This window comes from Gossypium raimondii, chromosome 5 (genome assembly GCF_025698545.1).
Source record: "Gossypium raimondii isolate GPD5lz chromosome 5, ASM2569854v1, whole genome shotgun sequence".
Lineage (NCBI taxonomy): Eukaryota > Viridiplantae > Streptophyta > Magnoliopsida > Malvales > Malvaceae > Gossypium > Gossypium raimondii.
Genome location: NC_068569.1, coordinates 20631505 through 20659460, shown reverse-complemented (window position 1 = coordinate 20659460; position 27956 = coordinate 20631505). Strand labels below are relative to the sequence as shown.

Here is a 27956-nt window from a genome sequence, read left to right as displayed (position 1 = left end):
ACGAAATGGTCATTTGTGCTATATATATACACACAAATCTGAAGTCAAGCATAAGAGTTAAAGAGGGCGGTTTTGAGGTTGTTCTATATCAGTAGGAAATTTCTAAAATTGCAATACACTCCAAAAACTTTGATCTCTGGGTTTATTATACTGATTTGTACATGAAACCTGATCGACAACCTCCCCTACCTACCCAAAAACTAATTCATCGTCCTCATAGTCATCACAAAGGGTTCAACAACATATCAAATGAGCTTTAAGCATTAAACAGTTTGGATGGATAGATGAATGATGTTGAAATTTAAAATAGAATAATATGGAGATGTTGGGGGGGGGGGTACAAAGTCGCACATGATCATGTAATTGGTTATTGGGGATCGAGTTTGGGTTTCTATTAACTAATGAAATGAACATTATTAATCCTTTCTATTTTGGTTTATAAATGATACAAGTGTGATGGAATACGGAGTATAGATAAACTAACACCATCAACGAATTAGAATTAGACACCAATTTACATAGCTTCTACATTAAGAACGTCAGGGTTCTACATCTACTACACCTGATGATGTTAATGGATTTAGAAGCGATTTGAGATGTTTTAATTTCATGGGTATAAAATCTCAATCAGTTAAGAAAAGCCAATAATTTTCTTTATAAAATAGCTACTTATATTTTCAACATGATAATGTTTCAACGTTTGTATTTGACTTGCCATCTGCATGCAAGTATGAAAAAAGGCAGACGGTTTACCCATACTTTTCTTGATGCCCTCCTTGCACGGCATTTGCTTTAACCCTTGTGTGTAAGATTACATTTCCTCATCACCAATAATCTTCTCTAACATTATTATTATGCCCCAACTGTTATTTATGTCATTTTCTCCCAACTATTCATTGCTTTATATGCATCATTGGACAACAAACTTAAAGGTTTAGATTATGAGCGCACAATTAATTTGGATCCCTCAGTATTGTGAATCTCGACATAAAATTGAAATAGTCTCCTTAGTTTGCTATTTAAATATTACTTATGCTTGGTTTGACATGTTATTGCTATAACAAGAAAGACAAGCGTGCAATGGCAGGCATCGGGGAGGACTTTGTTGAAGAAATTACGTATACTTTTTTTACTATGGGGGAAAAGTAATATAATATATGAAGACAAAGCAGGAAGTAAGCTTCTTTTGTCTTGTCATATAAATTTGTTATTATCATCAAAATATTAAGGAATGTTGAACAAACTAACTGCTGGTTCCAGAATAGGTCTTGTTAGACACACCTGGTCATACGAACAAGGATTATTTTCTTTTTCATCAATCAACAAATTTATTCCAATGCATAAATCCAAATTTTATTTAACAAAATACATGTCAATCCAAATTTCTTAATTTTACACCAAAATTAATATCAATTTTAAGTTAAAATTAAATTAATTTTTTTATGAGAGCCAAAATGTATTATTTTCCTTGTCAGCTCAAAAATACAATTTTATCATATATTAATTTATAATTTTTTGGATTTTAGAGGGGTTAAAACACAAATTTTCTATTTTAGGGGTCCATGGCCCCTACTTGGGCTCCTCTAGTGCTGCCCTTGTACCAACTCAATTAGAAAATTGTTGAAATACCCTTTTATATGCAAAATAACTTATATTAATATTAGGGTATTTTTATTTTTTCATATTTTTAATAAAATAATATTATAATAGGATTTAAACTTGGAACACATGAATTCTAAATTTTTAAGTTAACAATTTCAAACAATGACTCACTTGGTTTTAATATAAAATTTTCATAAATATATATTTTTTTACATTTTTATTCTATATTATTCTATAAATTATTTTTTATTTTCATACTATATCATACCTGGTGGCATATCTTAGAGGATTGGTGGTGGCCGTGGCCCCTCAAAATGATAAAATTGCTTTAAAGTCTTTGTAATTATATATATATATACACACACAAAGTTAATACAACGGTAAAACTATATTTTAGTTCTCCCAAAAAATTATAATTCAAATTTAACTTCCTAAAATGATTTTTGGCTTCACATTGATCATATCCACACATAATGTTTAAATTTGGCCTTAATATAGAATTTGGTACCCTAGTTTGACACATTCTTCTAATGTGATACCTATGTTATTTTTTGTCCAATTTGATACTTATATTTGAAGCATATATATATTGGTACCAAAGGTAATGATGTTAACTTTTAGTGTTTAATTTGAGTTTTAGAATTGATTTGGTAAAAGTTAATTGCTAATATTATTAGGTTTGGAGTTTTCATGATTTTGTTAATAAAATAAATTTAATGCTAATTGTGAATTTGTTTAATTTTGCATTTAATTTGTCAAATACAATATGATGGATGTGACTTAATTAACAAATTAAGAGTTTTCAACAAATCAACTCTAAAATCTAAATTAAATACTAAAAAATTAACATTGTTACCTTTAAATATTAAAATGCATAACTTTTGTCAAATACGTGTATCGAAATGCCAAAGTCAGAAACCAAATTATGTTAAACCTTGAACCGTATCATCTCATACCTGTATTCCATGCTTCTTAGACCGTAGTCTACTTTGAAGCATTCATATAGACTGAAAAGATATAATTACTTGGACAGCTAGCTTAACATTGTTAAAATACTTAAAACTTGATGTCTTTCAACTGAAAATGGCTGATTTTAAGTCGGTATAACAAAGAGAGCAACTCTTTCTGGAAATCAAAAATAATCATGTCAAAAAACAAACAAATGAAATCCCTATATTAGGAATATTCATCTGATTTAGCATAGTGCATGCATGTGCATGCTTTAAAATGCTTGCTTATCATCATTTATTATCTTGTTCCCGATTCTGGTATATGACAGCTTCCAATTTTACCTACCTTTTTTTCCCACTGATTTCAACTTAACTATGTGATTCCAGATGCAATATCATAGAAAATTTCAATCTTTAACCCTTATTTATGTATTATTAGTTGATCATTTTCTTCAATTGAACTCATTGGTCATTAAGGTATCTTTTTATCCATAACAACCCACAGTGCATTTTGTTTTAGTTGAGTTTCGTTCTTGATAATTAGGGGTTTCGAATGTTAACTAAGTTTGAAATTGATGTAATTCACAGCTATACAAATAAGATACTTGACAATTTTTCATGCTAACAGGGTAATTAAAAGTAAAAGGGTGAGTATTGATTAATAATGTGAAGGTGCAGCATCCATGCACTATATGCATGACAAAACACCCTTCGAAAACGAAATAAAAGTATATTAAAGGTGATAAATCATGATTATGAATCATGATCCCTTGTTAATGAATTTGGACCAGGAGAGCTGTCCCTTTAATAAAAACTACTAGCTGCCCTAATCACCAGGCTTGATTTAACGTAATACCATGGCTTAAACTTGTAAGTGAGAGAGAAATTGAGGGAAGCAATTAATTAAGAAAGCAATATATGTGTGTGTGTGTGTGTGTGTGTGTGTGATAGACATAGTTGGGAAAATATTGATATATAAAGAGTGGTTCATGGGCCAATAGCATAACAGTTGAAAGAAAGGGTAAGTCAGTCAGTGGTTCTACAGATGCATACATATAGGGCTTAATGTGTCGTGTAAAACCAACAAAAGTGACTTCTCATCCACAACCCTAAACCAACCGCACTTTCTTGTTATTCTCTCTTCATTATTTTCCCCCCTTTCTCCTTGCTACCTCCTTTATATATATATCTTCTTGGGGGCTTCCTTTTTGTTGTGCTTGTTGACAAATAATTTTACAGCTCTCCCATAGCTAGCTTGTGATTAACATATATCTATCTATATCAGTTATATCCATGGAGGATTCAGGAGCTGCTTCTAGTGATGATGTCAACAAGACTTGTCCTAGAGGACACTGGAGGCCAGCTGAAGATGAAAAGCTCAGGCAACTTGTTGAACAGTATGGTGCACAAAACTGGAACTCTATTGCAGAAAAGCTCCAAGGAAGATCAGGTGATCATTTTATAATTCATTACTGTTGGAATATATTAGAGTCTTGGTTAATTTATAAGCTATTTCTTGATCCTCTAACTTGGTTTAACTTTCTTTTAAATATAGTCTTTAGGGGAATTTGTTAAAAGTATGATGTAGAAGCATGCAAAATTTTAATAAGCTGCTTCAAAACTCAAGATTAAATCAGAAAAAGATGTTTCTTCCGCCATGATTGAGTTGGTGTGATCATATAGGTTGTTGATTAGTATATTTTTAGATTTCATTTTTCTTCACATATGTCAAATATTTCTCATCTACCTACTTAACCAACCTTTTTTAATTAATTATAGTCTCTTAAGTTTCAATAGCACAGGAGAAGATATGCATGATTAATAATTAATTTGCTTCTGATCTACAATCATGAACTCATGATAAACTAAAGGATGATCTCTTCCTCTCTTTCCCTTTAATTTTAGAGTGTAAGTATATATAATATACACTTATGCAAATATTTACCCCCATATCCATATGGCTTAATCTTTATGCATATGTTTCCACAGGGAAGAGCTGCAGATTGAGGTGGTTTAATCAACTTGACCCTAGAATCAACAGAAGACCATTTACAGAAGAAGAAGAAGAAAGGCTCCTTGCTGCTCATCATATCCATGGAAACAAATGGGCATTGATAGCTAGATTATTTCCTGGTAGAACCGACAATGCAGTGAAGAATCACTGGCACGTTATAATGGCTAGAAAACAAAGAGAACAATCCAAGTTATGTGGGAAGAGAAGTTTTCAAGATGCATTTAGCGACTCTAAGCTAAGCTCTACTGGTTTTAGTACTTCAAGGAAATTAGCAAGATGTCAAGAGGCTTTTAGCTCCAGATTTGGGTTTGGAGACAGTAGGTTTTTCGACCAGTTTCAAAACCAAGGTAAAGATAAGATTTTCTCAGTCTCATCCACATCGACTACTTCTTCACCATCTTGGAATTTTGCTTCATCAACAATGGTGGCTTCAAACAACCCATCTTCAGCTCAGTTATCAATAAGAGACGGGAAAAATCATTTACTGCGGTCTGGTTCTAGTTATTACTCCATGGATACCTCAAAGCTTTTAGATCAATCTCTTTATAAATATCATTCAAATGCCTCGGCATATTGTAGCAGCTTCAGAAATTCCAGTGCATTTGGAATCCATAACTACAGGAGGGTGGTTCCAAGTCCTTTTGGCTACCTTAAACTTGGTGATACTTTTGAAAGCAATAATGGTGTGATGACAAAGGAGTTTCTGAGCATTACTGATAATGCACCCAAGTCTGCAAATCTTAGAGTGAGTAATTCCCAGCAGGAGCAAGAAGATGAATCAGACAAACCAAAGGATGTTCCTTTCATAGATTTTCTTGGTGTTGGTATTTCATCATGATCATAAAAAAAAATCCCATCTTATTTAACTATTTTTCCTGGTATGCATAACAGCACTAGCTTTGCTTTTCCATTGCATCATTATGATCATACATGTTGATAATTAACATGCAAAAGTTAAGCAGAAAAGACAATATGTTAGCTTTTTAGCAGTTAGAGGAAAAGAAAAACAACATTTTTCTTCAATATCCAATATTTTAAATAAGGTCTGTGTGCAAGTTTTCAGACAATTCAGTCAAGTTAAGAGTTCTAATTCGTATAGGACATGAATATTGGTCTCCAGGCTAGCAATTCTTTGTCCTTGGGATCCTTCATTGATTCAATATATCTTCTGTTGTTGCATTCAATGTAATGCATCAAAGTGCTAAAAAAACAGTAATCATTAGCATTTTTTTTCCTCAATTGATCTGTATCAAGTATTTGAGGAAAAAAAGATGACAGAAGTACTATAAGTTTTCCTTAAAGTGGAAAGGTGGTGGTGGAAATATGTCAATAAATATATGCAACTCCAGCTATATGCTTATATATAAAATTTCTAAATTCAAACCTAAACAGCTGGTTGCAGTTGCATCCTTACATTAAAATTGAACATCAAAAGGTTTTCAATGTTGTTAAGAGCTAAAGCTTTCGTAGGAAACTATCATGAGTTGCTGATGTGCAAGTAGAAGACAAGGGTCAAAAATCATTCTTGTTGGAAGTTCCTTTCAATACATACATACACAGGTTAATTAATTTAATGAACAGTACCCTTGTGAGTTTGAAGCAAAGGGTTTATGATAATAGCTAAGAAAATCAAGAAATGAAAATGAAAAAGGGGAATGTCACCAGCCACTATATATAGTGTAGCTTCATTATCATCATATATATTATTTTGCATGTAGCTTGGGCCGATTGAAGGAGACATGCATCAACATCAACTAGCCAGCTACTAGATATGTGACACTAGGTTCAAACTTTTATTCACTAGTAGTATCTGCCACAGGAAAATGTTCACACAGAGACAACTGGGGAGAATGTTTACACGTGTTGAAGGGTTTTGTTGTAGGATGGGTACATTAGATGATGTTTGTGGGTTACAAATTTGGCCATGAATACACAAATCCCCATACAGAATAATGGATCTTGATGCTTAATATGTATTCTACATGGTGATAGACTTGTTGGGGTTCATTTTCTTTTCTTTTCTTTATTTACCAAAAAGAAGAAACGTGGAGATCTTTATGTATAAAACTACCGATTAAGGAGCAGTATTTAGTACATACCACAAACTTGCTTTCTTTTTTAAATAGCACTTCACTTGAATTTGATGAAAATAAATAAGTGGGAAAATATTTCTTTCTAAAAAGCATTCTTAGAGTGTATTGAATTTAAAGATATTTAGAGTAGAATATTAATTTATCATCAAGTATCTAATTTTTCAGTTTATTGATGGGAGATATTTGTTGAATATAAAAAAGTTTACCAAGTATTTGTTAATCAAATGAAATATAGTCTTATCTTAATTATTTTCTGAGATCATCCATTCAGATGAAATAAATCTGCTTCATTTTATTATTGATTAGGAATATATTATACCAACCCATAATTTAAAAACCCTATCATTTAAGATTGTGCGGTTTAATTCTCGAGCTTAAAAATCAACATATCAACCTCCCTTTATTCCTTATCTCACATCAATCGAAAAAGTTAAATGCTTAACAAAAGGAAGTAATTTAATATAAAAGGTAGGAAATTTGAATACCTAAAAGCTAAGATATATTCACCAAATTTGTAATTTAAATTATTTAATAATAAAATGTAATTTACAAAATATATTATTTCAACTTTTAAGTAATTATCTACTTTAGAAATAAAACTATATTCATCACATTATTTCCTATGCGTTTGCGAGGAATAGATACATCTCTGGTAATGTTGGGTGGAAAGGCATCACAAGGGCATTCCAACTTTGATATGCATAAATCCTGCGGCAGTTTTGGTGAAGGGTTTTTGGAAATTATGGGGTTAAGCTTATGACTTGTGTTAATTCAATAGCATATTTCAAAGTGTTTGTTAAGAGCTCATGTACCTAATTAAATCGGGTTTAAGCATGAAGTTACTCCGTTTTCTATTTATCTAAATTTGATTCAACCCTAAAATTTTATCTAAACCTACTCATATTTGTATACATGATTCACATCCTTCATACCAAATAGGGGTGAACCTAGGGGGGCTAGCAAGGCCTCCCTAAAATGAAATGCCTCTTAAATTTTTTAAAATTTTAAATTAGTAAAAGTAAGTAAAATTGTATTTTAACCTTCTAAAAATATAAATATTTAATTTAATCTTTTAAAAATATAAATATATAGGCTATTAAAATAATTAAATTGTATTTTTGTATCGTAAAAATTACAATTTAATTTCGACCATCCTAACAAAATTTTCTCGATTTAGCCTAGTACCAAGCAAAAGCTAAAATTTTCAATTACTTCTTAAATGCTAAATTTACATTTAAATTGGATATTTAAGGATACCTATGAATTCAAATAATATTTGAAGTTTTCAATTATTACAAATATTAATCCTTGAATGCTTATTATCTAAATTTAATTTATTTTTAGAATTTTAATACTAAAATTGGATATATAATCTATTTCACATTAAACTATGAATTTTAACTAATTATAACCAAACATGTGTATTAAAAAAACCCACCTAATTTCTATGATGGAAATAAAATATATATATTTTATTTTAAATAAAATGCTTTTACTTTATTTTGATTTTACTAATTATTAAAAAATTAGGTTTAATTAAAAAGAAAATAAATGAGGATAATGAAATCCTATTTTATCTCCTTCATTAAAGAAAGAAAAAATTAAATGGCGTGGAATCAAGCATGCATGTTTATCTTTTAATAAAAAAAGTTGAGGTGAGATTATAGATATGGTATAAAAAGAATAAAAATCCATCTCCATCTTTTTCAAAAATTTATTAGGTAGGCCTTTTTATCTCTATAGTCATGATCTTTGTCTTATAAAATTATGTTATGTGGTTAGAATTTTAATCTAGCAAATCTCGCGGTCTTAATGATTTTTTCGCTTCAAATCTATCCAAGTCAACCTAAAACTCGAAAAGTAAGAATTCTTCCGCAAATTTTTTTAGGGCATCGAAAAATATAATAAAAATAACTCAAAACAAAAGAGTAACAAAAAACTAAAAAACAACAAGAAAATAAAGCACACAAGATATTTGAATATATATTCTCAATATATTCTTTAACTAAGAGAGAATGAAGTTATTATAAATGAAGGGGAGGCCTCTATTTATAGTTGAGCTTCCTCATATCCAATTGTACAGATTAAATTAAATCAATGGTTGAAATTAGTTCCCATCTACCATAATTATCCTGGTAAAATATAATTTATTAAAGCGTTTTAATTCAATTAGGATTCAAGTAGATAAACCTTAAATTTTTTTAAAGTGATGAGTCAATCCTGATGGGCCGAATCACCCAAAAAACCATGAAAAATATGAAATATACACGCTTAATTACGAACTGTTTTGTGCAGCCCATGAGATAAGAAAATAGTTACACAACGTTAAAACTCTTACCGACTTAGGGACAGTTCTTCATTACTTAAAAAAAACACTTCTGACTCCAAAACCACTTTTAAAAGAAAAGTTGTGAAGAACAAGCTACTTTTAGCTGAAATTTTTAGCTTTTCAGAAGTGCTTTTGAAAAACACTTCTGAAAAGGAGAAGCTAAAAATTTTAGCTTTTCCTCTCCCAAAAGCACTTTTGGTGCTTAATTACTTTTTCACCCCTCCAATAACATGATTTTTTTTTCTTGGTGTTTAATTACAATTGTGTTAAAATCATTAATTAAAATATAAAAAATATTTTTTAAAATACTAATTACAAATATTTAATATTTATATTTAAATATTTAAAATATAGTTTATATATTCTAATTAAATTTTATAAATAATTAATATCTATTGCTTAAAAATATTTAAAATTTATATTTCATATATTAAAATATTAACAACAAGTTATAATAATTTTTTTATATTCTTACTAAAATATAATAATATTAACTAATTTAAATATTATTTAAATGCATATTTGTTACTTGATAATAACATGTCTAAAATGGATATTTTATTTCTCAAAAGCACTTTTTGACAACAATGCTAAACATTCAAATTTTAAACCAATCTTTTCAAAAGCACTTCTAAAAAGTACTTTTCCACGGCACTTTTCAAAAGCAATGAAGAATTACTACTCACCTTTTTCACTTATCATTCCTTTCTCTTACAATCATTCATCTTGCACTTTTTTTTTTTTTCAGGTTTTGGAACTATCTTAACAAGCTATTGAAATATACTACAATAAACTGATATTTTTGCTGATCACACCATGTAAGCTTATTGAATCCCAATTTTTTTTTCCAGATTTTGAAACCTAAACAAAGTTAACTCCTTTTTGGCCTATCACGCCATACAAGTTTATTCGCTTTTGAACAATCTTTTGAAATAAATTGCAAATATTAAATAGTTAAATTAAGTTACAGCAGCCAATAAAATTATTAGGATAGTGAGAATTGAGTTTGAATGGTAGTTGAGTAAAATTATCATTTTTTGAGAAAATCTAAAAATTAAATTATGTTCTTTAAATCCAATCTAACTTTTAATTCAATTTTTGAGGTATTGACAAGAAAAATTTTTTTAAAAATGAAAAACGGAAGGTGAGTACTAAGTTTGTAAAAGTTTTAATAATCTTTACCATTCAATTTTGTGAGGAATTGACAACTAAAAAAAAAAACAGGATGCGAAGACATCACTAAAATGTTTCCCCAACTTTCAAAAAACCTTGGAAAAAAATTTACGATGAATGATTGGAAGAGGAGGAGTGATGGATGAAAAAGCAAGGTGAGCGGTGAGCCGAAAAAAAAAATTAGAAACATGAAAAGTTATATCAAAGTATATTTTTTTTTGTTAGATAACTATGAAAAGTTACAAATTGGTCATTCAACAATTAATTTTTTTTGGTCATATGTTTCCATTTTTTACATTAGCTAGTTGGTAAACCTGATCATGAGTCGGACCACCTAGCCCGTCCAAAAAGTAGAAAGGTTTGGGAAAAAATATAGGCCTGAAAAATATGATTGGGTTAAAAAACAAAGCCCATTTTCTAAACAAGTCAAGCCTTGGGTAAGCTTTTTTTGGCCTCAGCCTAGCTCGGCCTGACCCGAATTTGCAAAAAAAAAAAACATGCTGTTGTTTTTACTATTTTTACTCTGTTGTTTTGGTGTCATATCGCTATTATATTGATATGATTTTATTGTTATTGTTTGGTATTATATAACTCTTGTTTTATTATTAATTTTGCTACTATTTTAGAGGTATTTACTTGTTAAATTGTACCTATCTTAGTATTATTTAAGTATAAATAATTTTTAAAATTTATTTTCAATTTGTTGGGAAACATTTATTTTATTGTTTTTAGTATATTTTATGTATTGTATTTTTTAAATTTATTTTTATATAAAAATAATAATATATAAAAAATCAACATGAGCAGACTGAGCTCAAGTTTTAGCATTTTTATTCGAGCCGAGCTTAGACAAAATTTTGGGCTTATTTTTAGGCCAGACCCAAGGTTAAAAAAGGGCCTAAAATTCTATTGAAGCTCAACCCATGATCACATCTACTAGTTGGTGATAAAAAAACAAAAAATAAAAAACAAAATTGAATATTTGGGTGACCGTTTTATAACTTTTCATAGTTAGATAACAAAAAAAAATTGTAACTTTTCATAATTGAGTGACTACTAATATAATTTACCCAAATTTTAATAAAAACATTATTTTATTGTACAAAAACTATGATAGATGTGGTAAAAAAAAAAGTACCTAACATTTTGACTATTGTTTGATCCGTGTATGGAGCATTGCTTCTTCATCTTGAATGAAAATTCAAGAACTTGTTGCTTACTGGAGTATGCTCGAGATGTACCCGTGTTTATGCTTCATCAATTTGATCAGGATTGGGAAACCATTTTTCAACAAATAAGCCTTAGATGCTTTTCCGTGGTCCAGTTGGGAATTTAGGATTCAACCCCTTTAATTCATCTGAAGATTTTAACCAATTGATTTATAGAATTTTAAATTTGGATGAGTGAGGAAGATATGAGTTCCAATCAAAATGAATTTTTGGTTTTAGCCTTCAAAACACACAAACCGGAGAAAGGAGCTACATGAAGAGATTTATGGGTTTCAAAAAAAATATAGCTATGGGTTACCGTCATACTAAAAAGAGGATTCCAACAAAATAGGTTTGAGTTCTAAATTTTTATCTTAATCTTTTTATTCCTATGAAGATAATTCAAGTCATGAACCGAAAAAGACAATCAAGAGAGAAAACTTTGGATTCTCAATATATTAAAATAATATTAAATTAAATTAAAATTTTAAATATTTTAGGATATTAGAATAATATTCTAATATAAAATCCACATATGCAAAATAATAATAATAATCATTCAAACCACTTGTTCATTTATGATCAGCTAAAAACGTCGATTAAATTTTTTTAAATTTTAAAAGAGTGAGGTATTTGTATAATGAAAGTCAAACATACTTAGTAGTTTAAACCAAAAACGATATGGATCAATTTAAACATTAAAATGAAATTTAAGTACCTAACTTAATTTAATGGTATGATAAATGGATTGGGGCATAAGTTAGATGTCCGACCAAGATTCGGTTTTAACCTTCTCGGGACCAGACGCCACAGAAAAGGTTAAAGAGATTGTTACATGATGGAAGCTTAGACATCAGCTCCTTCATTGCTTGATGTTCTTAAAACACAATTTAAGCAACTAGTCAAGCTAGCCATCTTTATAGTCCCTGAAAATCTTGTCCTTTTTGCCTTTTGAATTGACATCCCATTATTCCCCTGAAACTATCAGCTTCCGCCCAATAACTTCAACCTCAGTTCACGGCTTGTGACTGCTGCTACAACTCTTCCATGTGAGTGCCATAGTCCACCACACCCCCTTCACATACCACTAAACAATCTTCTCTTTTGAATACTCCCATCCCAATTAATGTCATCATTCACCTCTAATTATTTTCAAATCTTTATTATCAACACCGAAAGTTAATAGTCGTTAATGCGGTTGTTGGCTTCAACTTTAATCAATGACAATCTCAAAAGCCCCCCCACTTTTGTGATTGTCTAGTCCCAGTTTTGAAACTGCTTATATAGGCATAAAAACTTGTGCTTCCCCCCACCTCGCTCACTCCAACAGCCTTTTCCACTTCTAAAACCTTTAGCTTTTCTCAGAGATGGCGCAGGGAAGGGGCAGTGCAAGTCAAGCGACCATGTCCGTAATTGCATTGCTATTGTGCTTAATGGTTTGCCTGGAAACCATTGATGCAGCTACTTACACTGTCGGTGGCTCTAATGGTTGGACTTTTAACACGGCTACTTGGCCAAAAGGGAAGCGGTTCAGGGCCGGCGACGTGCTAGGTAACTCCAAATAACTAAACAAAATGATGAAAATATTTCCTAGTCTGTGTCTGAAGTAATTCAAAAAAAAAAAACTTTATACTGTGATGTTGCAGTGTTCAACTACGATGCGACTATCCACAATGTGGTAGCAGTGAACAGACGAGGGTACACTAGTTGTACCACACCTGCAGGTGCAAAAGTGTACAACTCAGGGAAAGATAAGATAAAACTGGCCAAGGGACTCAACTTCTTTATGTGCAGCACTGCTGGTCACTGTGAGTCTGGAATGAAGATTGCAATAAATGCAGTGTGACACAGATTATTGCCTTCTCTTCTAAATAATAGGTTGAATGTGCTACTACATTGTCGTCTTTGGTTTTAACTAAGGAGAATGTTATTCCAACTTTTTTATTTTATTTTAAATATTTATGTTTAACATCCGTGTTCTACTTATATTGGAATAAGAGTAAATATAGATTATGATACTTCAATCATAGTTCAACAAAAACTACTCTCTCTCCATTTTGATTTCACAAATTGATTTTTACAAGAACTAATCAGTTTCTTGTTTCTCTAATTTATAGATTTGAAATATGATCACACTAAAGGGTGTTATTTTATTTGAGTCCCTAGTATAAAATTGTTACTAATTACCAAACAACTTCATATCTATTTCGGAACAATGCTAAATGGAATACACACTGAATCCCTACAAAATTTTCTTGATGCCAACTTTTGAAATCATCAATTAAGAACAGTCATATATATAAAGGGAGGAGGAATGAGACCCGATATTGTAGTTAGGACTCAATTTACTAAATTATGTTACACCTATGATATGAATGAAAATTTTTGAAGATTGGTGGTGACTAGTGAGTGTATTTGGGTTGAAGAGACTCTAAATTTTGGATGAATCAGATGAATAAAGAGTTGGAATAGTGGTTTTTGGAAACATTTTTGATGATGGTAGGTAGGTCGGTAAATGAAAATGGTTAGTAATAGTAGTGCCCTTTTTGCAAAAATTTTACTCTTAATGCTGTAAATGAAAAAGCTGTGAAAGTTGGGTGACCAACTTTGAATTTTCGCTTCTTTTTTCTTGTTAATTTTCTGAAGTATAGGGCAATTTGGTAAGTTGAAGAAATGAGAAAACTTGTCCGAAAGAGAGCAAAGCGTGTTTTCGGGAGGAAATAAAAGCATCGAAATTCCAGTTCCCAGATTACCCTTGCCTTTTAATTGGGATGCCCAGTAAGATAAGAGCACTAATTCCAACGTATATAAAAATTTGATGTTACGGTTTAAATCAAAATTTCAAATTATATAAAAATACAAAAAAAATTAAAGTTGAGTAGAATTTAATTTAAGCATATTATACAACTAAGGTATCAGAAAAGAATCTTTTGTGGATTTTCTAATGGGAAACTCTCTACTCTGTTTAATCATTATTATATTAATTAAAAAATTTATTCACAAGTAAGCGGGAAATTTATATAACAAAAATATTAATATAAAAACTAAAAAATGAGGCGATAAAGTTGAAATGTCAAAATAATCTTACTTTAAATTTAAATATTCTTTTAGAATTTGTATAATATAATCTTTCTCACGAAATGGTATTTTGATCAGTTGAACACAAATAATAACTAATGATTGTGAGTCAATTCCACGTGGCAATAACTCAATTCTCCCTTTAAATAATTGTATGTGGAAAAGTCAAAATGTGGAGACTGTTAATAGTTTATCATGGAAAGGAATCGGAACCCAGCTTCCTATAATCTTCCCATCTCATCTCCCCCCTTCTTAAATATCTCCCAAGTAACTGTAGAAAAACAGAAGAGCATGGATAGAGGGCAAGAAGAGATGCAATTTCTAGGGTTGTTTGGCATATTCAAGGAATCCTACAAAATCATATCATCATGGAGAAAGCTCTTCACCAACATCACTTTAGCTTTAATCCTTCCTCTGTCCTTCATTTACCTTGTTCACGTGCAAGTTTCAAGTCTATTCTCAAGCAAATTACAACTTGATCGTATTCCATCAGACACTGCCGAATACGAGAATTCATCTAACCTTATCTCCCATGAAGCCCTTTACTTTTTGCTTTTCAACTTTGCCTACTTCACTATGTTTTACTTCTTTTCGCTTCTTTCAACTGCTGCAGTTGTTTACACCATCGCCTGCATATATACAGCTCGGGAAATCACGTTCAAGACAATCATAAGAGTTGTTCCCAAGGTTTGGAAGAGGCTGATTGTTACTTTCTTGAGTATTTTCGTTGCCATTTTTATCTATCTCGTTGTAGCTGCTCCTGTCTTGATTATTTGGGCAGCAATTTCAGTGGGACAAATGGACGCCATGGCTGATGCAGTGTTAGCCGTTTTAGTGGTTTTGTTCCCCGCGGGGCTCTTCTATTTGGCCACAATCTGGCACTTGGCTACCACTGTATCTGTTTTAGAAGAGGCATATGGGTTTGCAGCCATCGTGAGGAGCGCTCATCAAAGGAAAGCTAGGGTTGGCGATAGCCGTGTTTTTTATCCTGCAACCGGCGATGGGGTTAAACCATATGGCATTCAAGAGGCTGGTTGTGGAAGGAACCGACATGGGCATGGCTAACAGGGTTGTGTATGCAATCATTTGTTTCTTGTTGCTTTCCACGGGGATTCTCTTCCAATTAGTCATCCAGACAGTGGTTTACTTTGTCTGCAAATCGTACAACCACGAAAACATCGACAAATCTGCCTTGTCGGATCACCTGGAAGTTTACATGCTGGGAGACTATGCTTCTTTGAAGGCTAAGGATGTTCAGCTTTTTCGTGTTTGATTAACTTTCAATGTAACATATTGTTATAGTTGTCTTGTCTGGATTGATAAATGTTTATTTTACCTCATTTGTGAACCTAATAATCTATTTTTTTCTTACATTAAATTTTCATTGGTTGAGTGATAAGGAGTTACTATTTTCTTGGATTTTTGGACTGATGAGGGTAAGGGTGAGTAAAATTCGATTTAATTCGAAAAAATCAAAAAAAATTTTAAATTTAGAATTATTTGAATCGAGTTAATCGAATCAACTTGAATTTTTTTTCGAATTTCGAGTTCGAGTCGAGTTGAATTTTCGAATTTGAATAACTCGAATAATTCGAATAAACCGAATATAAACTATATTTTTTAAAAATTTTTTAATAGGCTTTTACTTAATTACTTTTAAGTCTTTAACCCAATTGCCAATTTCTCCCAAGCCCGTCTGCCCATGCCCCAAAGATTTATTTTCCCAAATTCAAATTCCTCCCCCCAAATCACCCTCAGCAAATTCCATCGTCCAAAGCCCTATTTATTTTTCTTCTTCTCTCTGTTTCCATTCCATTCAAAGTTGAAACCTTAAAATTTATTTTTCTAAAAAAACCCTAAAATAAACTCTTCTTCCTTCTTCTTCTTCTTCTTCTTAAAATAAACCTTCAAATCAAAATCCTTACCTCCAAATCGAGTTGCTATTCCTTCTGACCGAGGCAGTCTGTTCTCTTCCATTGTAAGCTCGAATTTTTTGCATCTTTAAAGTTTGTCTTGAAATATTTTTGAATTATTGAATGATTTTAGCTCTATTTGCATTTGTTTCGCTCTATTGAATGATTTTCGCTCTATTTTCCTTCTCCACTTACCTGTTTGCTGTTGTAGAACGGGGCACACTGGCACAGTACAATCATCATCGGGCTAATTTTTTAAAATGAAAGAATTTAACTTATTTTATTTAAGACTTTGAGTGCAACTGTTGGAATCTCTTGGTAAAGCCATTTTTACCTTTAAAATAATTAAAAATGATATCTCCCCGCTCAAATGAAACCTTTAATTACACTGTTAAAATAATTAAAAATGAAACATTTAATTGTTGTTTGTCTTTTTTTGTTTTGGGAGATGTAAAATTCTTTTTATTATTAATAATTAAGCAGGAAGCACAACCTAATAAAAATATATAGTATTAGTAATAATGTAATATTAATAGAGAAAAATGTTAGCCAATTAATTTCCCAATTCCCAAAGTAATAATGTAATATTAATAATAATATAATATTAGTAATAACGTAATATTAATAGAGAAAAAATGCATAAAATGTGCTTCTTTTTAAAGGATTTTGCAGCTTGCTAATACAATTCGATAAAATAACATTAAATGATGAATAAAATATTAGATTATCATATTTAAATTATAAATTAAAATTAAAATATTAAATACCGGACCTTAAAAATAAAATAACACTCCACCGTAATTTTTAAATACCATGTTAACTAATTTTAAAGTTTAAATTGTAGTTTAATAGACACCTAAATCTTTTAATAATAAATCTTTTGGCTAGTTAGTTATAAAGAAAACTAGGCTTCAATTAATTAATTTATGCTGTTGTACTATTATATTAATTTAGGCTTCAATTAACTAACTTTAAAGTTTAAACTGCTTTTTTTTTAATTTATGCTATTGCACTATTATATTAATTTAGGCTTCAATTAATTAACTTTAAAGTTTAAACTGTAGTTTAACATACTTTTTTTGTTTAATTTATGCTGTTGTACTTGTACTATTATATTAATTTAGGCTTCAATTAACTAACTTTAAAGTTTAAACGATAGCTTAATGACTTTTTTTGTTTAATTTATGCTATTTTACAATAATATTAATTTAGGCTTCAATTAACTAACTTTAAAGTTTAAAATGTAGTTTAACATACTTTTTTTTGTTTAATTTATGAGTGATCCAAAGCGAGATGGTTCCACTCAAAGTTCACAAAATTATTCCCCAAGTAGAGATAATCAAACAACAACCAAGAAAAATGTTCAAAAAAGGATTACTCCAAGGGCAGCTTGTTGGAACCATTTCACCAAATTTGTGACTGAAAAGGGGGAGATGAGAGCAAGGTGCAATGCATGTGATGCTACTTACACAATGAAATCAACTTCGGGTTCTACAACGAATGTGAATAACCATTTGAAAGCATGCCTAAAAAGACCTTGAGGTAATACTTCTAATCCGAAGCAATCAGAATTAACATTTGTGAAGGTTAGCCAAGAAACAACGGATTTATCAACTTGAGTGTTTGATAAAGATGTTGTTAGAAAAGCATTGGTTCGTATGATAATTATGGATGAACTACCTTTTAAAATTGTAGAAGGAGAGGGTTTCAAATACTTTCTTTCTATAGCATGCCCACGGTTTCGTCTTCCATCTCGTTGGACAATTAGAAGGGATTGTCTTGATTTATTTAACTCCATGAAGAGTGTGATGAAGAATTGTTTTGAAAAAGATATAAGTAGAGTTTGTTTGACGACAGACACTTAGACTTCATTTCAGAAGATATCTTATATGGTTTTAACAGCACATTGGGTGGATGATGAGTGGAGGTTGCAAAAAAAGATTATAAATGTTTGCCCAATATCCGCTCATAGAGGTGAAAGCATAGGTTAAGCCATTGAAAAATGTCTTTGAGATTGGGGGATTGAGAGGGGTCTTCACTATTACAGTTGATAATGCATCCGCCAATAGTGTTGCCATTGAATATTTGAGAAAGAAATTGAATCATCGAAATGCTTCTGTTGCAAATGGAAAATTTATTCATATGAGATGTGTTGCACACATTCTTAATCTCATTGTGCAATACGGTATTAAGGATGCTTCTGTGTCTGCGGATCGAGTTAGACGTGTTGTGAGGTATATAAAAGCATCACCATTGAGGTTGACAAAATTCAACCAACGGGTAAAAGAAGAAATGATAGATAGTAAGGCTCAATTGTGTTTAGATGTGCCTACTAGATGGAACTCAACATATATGATGTTAAAGGTGGCTGAAAAATATGAGCGTGCATTTGAATCATATGTACGTGATTACCATATTTTTTTCTTAACCTTACCTTACTGCTGGAGATGGAGTTCCTACATTTGATGATTGGGAAATTGTTCGAAGAGTTATAAAAGTATTAGAGCCTTTTTATCATCTTACATTGAAGGTGTCCGGATCTTTGCATGTTACGTCTCATTCACTTTTTGAAGTATTGACGTATGTGCATTGTCTTTTTGATGGGTGGCAAGATTGTAGAGATCTAGACATAATTTCTATGACTTCCAACATGAGAGAGAAATATAATAGGTATTGGGGTGAATGAAACAAGATCAACATGCTAGTTTACTTGGTGGTCATCTTTGATCCGTGATGTAAAATGAGTTTTTTGGACTTTGGGGTCAACTTGCTTTTTCCTAATGTTACTAATGACATTATGAAAATGATTGATAAAGATTTGCATTGCTTGTTCAATGAGTATTCTTCTAATGCCGGGAGAATTGAATTGTTTGAAGGTAGATCTAGTTCTTCGACAAATCTTTGCAATTCAATGGAAATAGATCCGTCAAAAATAAAAACGAGCTTGGCCAAACAAAAATACCTTAAGAAGAAGAAACAAGTTGGATTAGAAAGCAAATCTGAGTTGGATAGATATTTGGGTGAGGATGAAGAAGTAAACAATTTAAGTTCGTTTGATTTACTATTGTGGTGAAAAATGAACAGTCCTAGATTCCCTATTCTTGCACAAATAGCTCGAGATATTCTTGCTATTCCTATCTCAACAGTTGCCTCGGAAAATGCATTTAGCATGGGTGGACATGTTCTCGATAGTTTTAGAAGTTCTCTAACTCCTCTCATGGTCGAAGCTTTGGTTTGCATACAAGATTGGCTTCGGAAATCTAATGATGCCATCAATCTTGAAGATTATGTTGATGAACTTCAAACCATGGAAGATGGTAATATATAAATTTTAATTTATAAAATAAGCTTTTGTATTCTTTATATTAGTAAGCATTCCCTTAATTTAACTAACACTTTTGTTTTTAAATTTGCTAGACTTATCCAAAATACCCGAAGATCAAGAAGGTAACATACTTAGCATTAGTTTATAAAGTTAAATATTTATTTAATTTATTTTTAGAAAAAAAAATTATTATTTAACTAACTCATTCTTACTAGATGTTTCAAGATTATCAACGGTGTTTGAAGCACAAAAAAAAACTTAAACGTTTCTATAATGGTTTTTGAACTGATGTGTTGTTGTTATTAGTTTGGTTTGGTTTGTTATTGTTGTTGGTTAATTGGACTTTTGTTGTGTTCTTTTGGTGTAGGTTTCTATTGTATTTTGGACTTTTGCATATGTTTTTTTTTTTATAATGTTGTTGTTTATTTCGACTCATGCTATTTACTTGGACTTTTACTTATGTTTTTTTATTATAATCTTGTTGTATTATTTTTGTTGTTTATTTGGAATGATGTTGTTTATTTGGAATGATGTTTTTTATTATAACCGTGCCCATGACTGCAATAGTGACAGGCAACCTCCGATTTTTGCTCTCATCGGTCGCGTCTCCCCGCACATCTCCCGATATAATGTGGCCAAAACGGCAGACCCCCAACTCAATTCACCGGCTGCTCTAAAATCAACGAGTTTCAGCAGTCATCTTAGATGTACGCGGCTCCGTGACAAGTCCGGCATCAGATAACCTCCAATTAACTAAAAAATGTATGCCCGAGCATATTAGATTCTTTCTATTTCGGTTGGATCTTAATCCGGATCTGAGAATGTGTCTTGCAACCAGCCCATCTCGATCTTACATCCGTCCATTTTCTCCGGAATAGCGCCCAGAAGCTCATAGCACACCGCTGGCCAATCGCTAGATTGGGCAGACCCCGTGGCTAGGTACCCGTCCACCGGCAATTCCAATTGCAGGCTGATGTCTTCCAAAGTGACAGTGCACTCTCCACATGGAAAATGAAATGTGTGCGTATCGGGTCTCCACCTCTCGATCAACGCACTGGTTAGTTTCGGGTCCACCTTGCATCCCCAGTCTACTGTCGCCACGTGCCAAAAACCCGCTTCTCGCAGGTAGTTCTCTACCAACGGTGATGGAGGAGCATGCATATTTCGGACATTGCATTCCAATACCCGATCTACAGACTTTTATAACAAATAATAAATTAATAATTATCTAAAAATACAAAAATAAAAAAATTTAAATAATATTTAAAAATTAAATTTAACACTTACCATCTTCATTTGTTCCACGGATATGTAGTGCTTATCAAGACGAGTCAATCCTTCGTCCATTACTGAAATCGTACAAATTTTTTCGGTTTAAAAATTAGGAATTTAAGAGTAATTTTTTCGGTTTAAGAAAAATCAAAATTTTTTAAAATTATTTAAAAATAGGAATTTAAGAGAAATTTAAAAGGAAATTGAGATTAAATATGAAATTGAAAGAAATCTGGAAGGAAATTGAGACGAAATTTGAGAGATTTGTTTGTAAAAAAAAAGGTGAGGGGCATTTATAAATTTTTTTTTTTACCGTTGGAGGGGGCAACGATCAAATTTTTGACCGTTGCACTGTTCACACGCGGTCTAAATCGCGTCCCCAAGGACGCGCCACATCATCAAAGCGCGGCCACGTCAGAGCACTTTGCTGACGAGACAACAAATCGCGCTCTCAAGGCCGCGCTTTATTGCACGTCATCAAAACGCGCTCTGACGTGACCGCGCTTTGCTGACACATCCCCTAACATCGCACTGACGTAGACGCGATTTAGGGGAAAGAGGCCCATTCTGGTAAATAATAAAATACCGAATCCATTTCGGTAAATTTAAAAAAAAAATTAACTTTTTTTTGATAAATTGACCTCGGTAAACAATAATATCCATCAAAATTATGGCAACATCCGCTGCTGCAACAAGCTTTAAGAAGAACTCAGAATTGACCGAGATAGCTACTCTAAGGATTAAAATCCGGCTCATATATTCTCATTACCATTCACGTGACTACATAAATTGTAAAGTCATACTTGTGAATAAAGATTGATCAAAGTAATGGAAGAAAACCAGACCCAAATATAAAGTGCATAGAATCCATGCTGTCCAACAAGATGATAAATATATATTTCAAAACAACCCTACGTACAGGAGATCTCATCTTTTCTCTCTCTCTCTCTCTCTCTTCTTTGGCCTAAGCCCTTGGATAAGTACATTTACTTACAATATCAACATTGAAATCCCCTTCAATGAGCAGTATGGGGAATAGTGTTGAGTGTCCGATGAGCTTGGACCGCACAAGCACAATGCACTGATGTTAAGCTCAAGCAGCCACTCATGACAAGGGTATGCCTTCCGGAGCAAGTGTGAAGGGCTGGAAACGTATCGCATAATGTCTGTACGGCTGAAGGAGTCAGTGCAGTACACTGGCTTATATTCAGACTTCTAAGACCTTCCTCATCATATCTACCCTTCATGGACTGCCATAACGAAGGCTTGTTATTCACTCGGCTGTGAGCCAGCGAGTACATCGCCCTGTCTGTGATATTGCGACAATAGTACAGATCAAGTGACCTTAAATGGAGGCACTTATCTGCCAACGCAATCACACTATCATCTACAATAAGATTTTTAGAGCTTATCAGTCTTCATCGACCAAACAAGCCATACTTTAGTTCCTAAATCAACAAATAATGTTTCAATCTGATACTGCTGTGACGGGAAGACAGACAAAATCACCTCTAGGAAAAGCGAAGGGCAAGACAAATTCAACTCGATAAAAAGTATGAATAATTTTAAATTTGAGTTTATATGCTAGCATTGGGACAAGGTGCTGCATATTCACTATATTAGACTGCTGCTACCCTCGCCAACACATAGAAGGCTATTCCCTGAAGACACATGCAAGGTAAAGATACATATCTATATAATACAAAATAGATATAAATCTGGCTAGAGAATCAGAAACCAAAGCAATATGTTGAATTATAAACACACACACGTATACATATACATATACATATACATATACATATACATATACATATACATATACCAACTAAGCACCGAATCCAAGGAATACCTGTTATGCGAACACAGCCGCACAAGTCCAGGCATTTGAGATCAGGGCATCCATAAGCTAGACTCATCACTCCTATATCACCAACATTATCACACCATCCCAGATTTAAAGATTGCAACATTTTGCAGTTTCGTCCAATAGCCTGTGCATATAATCAATTAAAGCAACTCGTTTTTAATCAGCAAAAATAACTATTCAGAGTACTGTTCGTACCTGCAATGCACGGTCAGTTGCAGCTTTAACGCATCCACAGAGATTTAATATTTTTAGTTTTTGACAAAAGTTAGTCAAATATTCAAGAGCTCCATCACTGAAAGATGTGCAGCCACTGATATTAAGCTTTGTAATGTTAGGACAACCACGGGCCAATGCATACAAAGAGTGATCACTAAGCTTGAAACTTTTGCTTAGGTCCAGCTCCTGTATATCATGACAAAAGTTTGCAATAGCCTCAACAGCATTGTCCTCGAGTTGCGGATACTCTTGACGCAGTATTAGAGTTTGCAATCTGGTGAATTTAGGAGCAAGAGAGAGAACCAAGTTGTTCATGTTCTTTCTGCACCTGATGCAAGATTTCACACAAACCAATTATATGACAAGTAGGATATTGAGGAAAAAAGGTACAAAGGACAAATGATCTGATGTTTGCCCAAATACGAGCAAAGAATAAATTAAAAGATAAAATAAGGAAATGGACCGCATGTCACTCATTGCTAAAACAGTATTAATTGGGCAAAAAAATTAATATTTAACAAGTTACATACAGGAGAGAAAACAAGAAGTAAATGCATGACAAACACAAAAAAATGCAAATGCAGCTAAGAAGAATATGAAAAACTTTTGTGGCCAACAAGCTAGAATTAAGATATCCGAAGATCCTCCTTCTAAACCAAGCCTAACAGTATTAAGATTATATGTTTTTCATGTTATGTAATAACTATCAGGTGGAGCACGAAAACTGTCATAACCATGATTAACGGTAAATTAGGACAATTGATCAACCCAAGATGGAGTTAGGTTTCTGCTCATGGATCACATAAGTTTATGCTATCCATTCAGAAACAGAGATGTTAGGCATTACAAGTTCGGTGTACTGATAAAATCAACCAGACACTATCTTCAATATTAATAAAAACATGGGATGACCAATATATTATTGATAATCTTGTATCCCTAATGAAGCTTCCTTAAAATTAAAAAAAGCCAAGACAAATAAATAACTAAACTGCCAAAAGGCATGATACTTCACGCTATGAAGGCTAAAATTGACCAGGATAGACCACTCGGGAGGTGCCAGCATTCCAAATCGTGCAAGTTTGCTGGCTTATCATAATTCAAACACAAAGTGAGCAGAGCAAATAGAAAAGGCATGAATCAGAAGCAAACTGAAAATGGAAATTTATGAGATTAACTAAACAAATTCTTGAGGAGGAAGACTGAAAAGCCTTAAAGGCACTTAAAAATAGAGACTGATGCAACAGTTGGTTCATTTTGATAACTAGCACTGTGAATCAATCCAGTATATTGAGTACTTTGGGAGAATGGTTTAGGCTCTTGTTGCCTATCAGTCTGAGAAACTAGCAATAAGAAAATTCATAATTCCTCAAGTTGGGGTTGATGTATATGAACAGTATCTAGAATTGATATTATGCAAAGAGAGCAACAATATTGTCACCATGGACATAGCATTAAGAAAAAGGTCTGGATTAAAGCCTTGCTATCTGATGAGTATAGGCTGCAATTTTTACCTTAGAGCTAGAAATAAACAATCATAGAACAGAAAATCAGCTTTATGTTAATTCAAAGATCTAGTTTTCACAAACAACAAAAACCTATTTATTATCTAAGTCTTACCCCCAAAACTGTTTTACAGGAAAAATAATGTGTTTGCTTGTGCCAGTACTCGTCAGTTACATCAAAAGGAGATACTATTACTTAGTAGTTCTAATCTGATAACTATTTGAGATATAATAATAGCTAACCTGCACAAAAAGCATAACATAAACATCAAACAATGGTTGAAATGGGGAAAAAAAGGAAAAATAAAAGCACAACTGCACAAGTGTTGGTACGTTTATATAAGAGTAAACAGTGAAAAGAGCACATACCATGAGAGACTGAGTTGTGTGAGACCGAAGCAAATAGCATCCCTCCACCCACAACAAACACCGCAAGCAACAATAGCAGTCCGATCATCGACAAGAGGCACAATTCTCAACAGCAGCTCCATAGGAATATCTTTCCACTCAGTGATCACCGCTCCCTCCATCCTAACTCCCACGCCACTATTTCCAGCAGCAACCATCAGCAGCTTCTCAAAGCACGAGTTCAACTCTTCACTTCTCACCTTTGCTTTGCTTATCATTTAAATCTTTTCTCTACCACCACCTTACACAAACTTATATTTTTATGTTATGGAGTAGATAATTATTCCTTTATGCCTATAACCAAAAAACAGACCTTAAATTCAGTGACCAAAGCCTAATAAAACGACAAGTGTATAGAAAGGCAACAAACTCTATGTGCCAAAACCTCAGAAAAACTGCAGAAAACAGAGGACCATAAAAACAATCGAATTCCTAAAAAAAAAAAAAAAATCTTTTTGGATATTCTAAGTACCTTGGACCAAACTAAAAAATTTACCTTCCTTTTAGCTTTAACTCGTCAAGGGACATACCAAAACAGGTAGTTCATAAGAAAAACAAAAACAAACCTTTTTGGGGTATAAGAAAGACCCATTTCAACAAACTGGATATTAGAGTGATAGCCATAAAAAGAAGTACAGAAATGATCGGCGAAAACGAAAAAGGAAATTAAAACCATGACTTTTATTTGACTAAATATTTGTAGCTAAAAGTAACAACTTTATATAAGTTCAGAAATTTGTGGTTTTTCAACTAAAAGATTTAAAAATGAATCAGCTTGAAAACATGCAGCTCAAATTTAAGCAACAAAAAAGAAATGGATGAAACAAAAATTAAAACGACAGATAACTCCCAACAGAAAACAAAAGAAGGGATGAAAATTATGGAAAGCTCAGATTATAATCATACCTTTCTCTGGGTTTTCTTCGTTTTCTTTGCTTTGTTCTATTAAAAATTCGTTTGGGTGTTTTTCTGTGTTCTTAGAAAGAAAAACAGAGAAGCAAGTAAAGACAAAGGGGGGGGTTATTAAGACATAAAAGAGAGATTAAAAAAAAAAAGAGAGACGTACGGGAAGAGAATTAGGGGATACGTGTCAGAAATCCATCCGTGACAACGTAATAGGACCAATAGATTTTCATGATTAAGGAATCATAACAAAAGCTCTCCTTTTTCTTTTTCTGGGGAAAAAGAGAGAAAAGAAATCAGATTATTTTTGTTTCCAAAAAAATGGATAAATAAAAAAGAGGGATTGAGGTGAATGTAGAAAGTTCGGTGTGTTTTGTTTAAAACAGAAGCCGCACTGGAAAGCAATATAAAAGGATAAAGATGCCACTTTCTTAAAATTCGGGTGGATGTCGCATTAAATCAAGGCGGGAAATAAAAATAAATCAAAGCTCATTATAGAATTAAATAAACATTTTTGGTAGTTTAGCTTTGTTTGGCTGGTGAGTATTACTTGCCCAAAATTATTAACCTTAAAAATCTTTTGTATTATTACTAATCAGTCAGATTAACCGGGGAGGAACATGGTGGTTTGTTTGGAAGATGAACATAGTAGTGCATGAGGGGACCGTATAATTTTTTTATATCTTCATATCAATTTTATATTTTTTTATTTTTTTATTTTTATGAAAATAATATTAGATTAAATTAAAAGATATCACGTGTCACAATCTTATTAGTCCGTTAATTTATTTTAACGATCAACATGATCAACGAAGAAAATCGTTAATGTAAGAGCTTAATTCATTATTTTAGTTAATGGAGTGCAATTTTAATACAAGGGTTTAATTGATTTTTTATTTTTAAAATTTTTAATATATAAACCTATATATAAAATCCTCATGGTTCAATCACTAGACATTTGAGTTTTTAAGTGATAATTTTTATTATTTTGTTTAAGGTTTAAACTTTGATACTTGAGTTTTTTTCTCTGACATAGTATATGTGTTTTTTTTAACATTGATAAAAGTTATATATTTTAATATGTAAATGTAACAATGTTAATTTTTAGTACTCAGTTTAAATTTTAGAATTAATTTATTAAAACCCATAATTTAAAAATATTATTATTAACAATTAATTTTAATTAAATCAACCCTAAACTTAAAATTTTGCTATTTTTTCAGGTTTTAAAGTTTATGATATAAAATTAATTATTAATATTATTAATTAAGTATGATTTTCCATTAAATAACCCTACCGCCAAAATTAAACAATAAAGTATTAATGTCATTACATTTAGATATCAAAATAAAGGGTGAAGCAGGATCTAATAAAGCCCCTGAATCCTCTTTGGTCAACTGGAAAGCAGATTAGTGAATTTGGATGCAACTGTATCCTCATCTTTTATTTATTACTAATAAAACATATTAAAAAGAGACCAACGTAAGAAGAAGAAAATATTAATACTAGCTTAACTTAATTATAAGAAAATAATTTCTAATTTTACATGACCAGGAATGGATTCAGGGGAGGCGGGGTCGTTGTTCCCTTTAAATTTTCAGTTTTGTATATAAATTATTACGTATTTTAGATTTGGTGTCCACATTGTATAACATTCGCCCCTTTACTCAAATTGTATTTCATATAATTTGCTTCCTCTTCAATTGTATTTCATTTAAGTCAAGTATTTATCATCTTCTTGATAGAATTATTTTTTTTGTGCTAACTCTTCCTGTGTCTATAGTAACAACTAAACAAGAATTTTTAGTCATGAAAATTGTGAAGACAATACCTCACAGCAGAATAGATGATAATTTTCTTTCAACTTACTTGGTGGCATATATCAAAAAAAAGATAACTTGAGAATTTTTAACAAATTCTATTATTGATGAGTTCAATCTTATGAAAAAATAAATTGTGCAATTTAGGATGACTAGTATTGAAAAATAAGACTAAAGCCAAGTTTTTTAATTTAATTTTGGAATTATAATATTTATGATATTTATGATAGTTTTTTTGGCATATTGAAAATAAATATTTAATTTTATATGGTGTTTT

At 31.8% G+C, this 27956-nt stretch overlaps 3 protein-coding genes across 4 annotated transcripts; 2 read left to right on the top strand and 1 right to left on the bottom strand.

The window, feature by feature from the left end:
- Positions 1–3691: 3691 nt before the first annotated feature.
- On the top strand, positions 3692–5608 carry LOC105771341 (transcription factor MYB14). Its single transcript, XM_012592774.2, has 2 exons — positions 3692–4002; positions 4542–5608. The coding sequence occupies exons 1-2, from the start codon at positions 3846–3848 to the stop codon at positions 5402–5404; spliced, it is 1020 nt and encodes a 339-aa protein (XP_012448228.1). The 5' UTR covers positions 3692–3845; the 3' UTR covers positions 5405–5608.
- A 7054-nt stretch (positions 5609–12662) lies between these two features.
- On the top strand, positions 12663–13410 carry LOC105767467 (basic blue protein). The gene is made up of 2 exons (XM_012587022.2): positions 12663–12920; positions 13016–13410. Exons 1-2 carry the CDS (start codon positions 12737–12739, stop codon positions 13213–13215), a joined length of 384 nt encoding a protein of 127 aa, XP_012442476.1. The 5' UTR covers positions 12663–12736; the 3' UTR covers positions 13216–13410.
- Positions 13411–21691: 8281 nt separating this feature from the next.
- Positions 21692–26016, bottom strand: LOC105769990 (F-box protein SKP2A). 2 transcript variants are annotated; one of them, XM_012591004.2, is made up of 5 exons: positions 25863–26016; positions 24918–25250; positions 23023–23371; positions 22810–22951; positions 21692–22344 (listed from the first exon to the last, which is right to left on the bottom strand). In XM_012591004.2, exons 2-5 carry the CDS (start codon positions 25172–25174, stop codon positions 21974–21976), a joined length of 1119 nt encoding a protein of 372 aa, XP_012446458.1. In that variant the 5' UTR covers positions 25175–25250; positions 25863–26016; the 3' UTR covers positions 21692–21973. The 2 variants fall into 2 exon arrangements, with proteins under 2 accessions (XP_012446458.1, XP_012446460.1); XM_012591006.2 differs by having other exon boundaries at positions 24918–25197; positions 25863–25968.
- Between the last annotated feature and the right edge of the window lie 1940 nt (positions 26017–27956).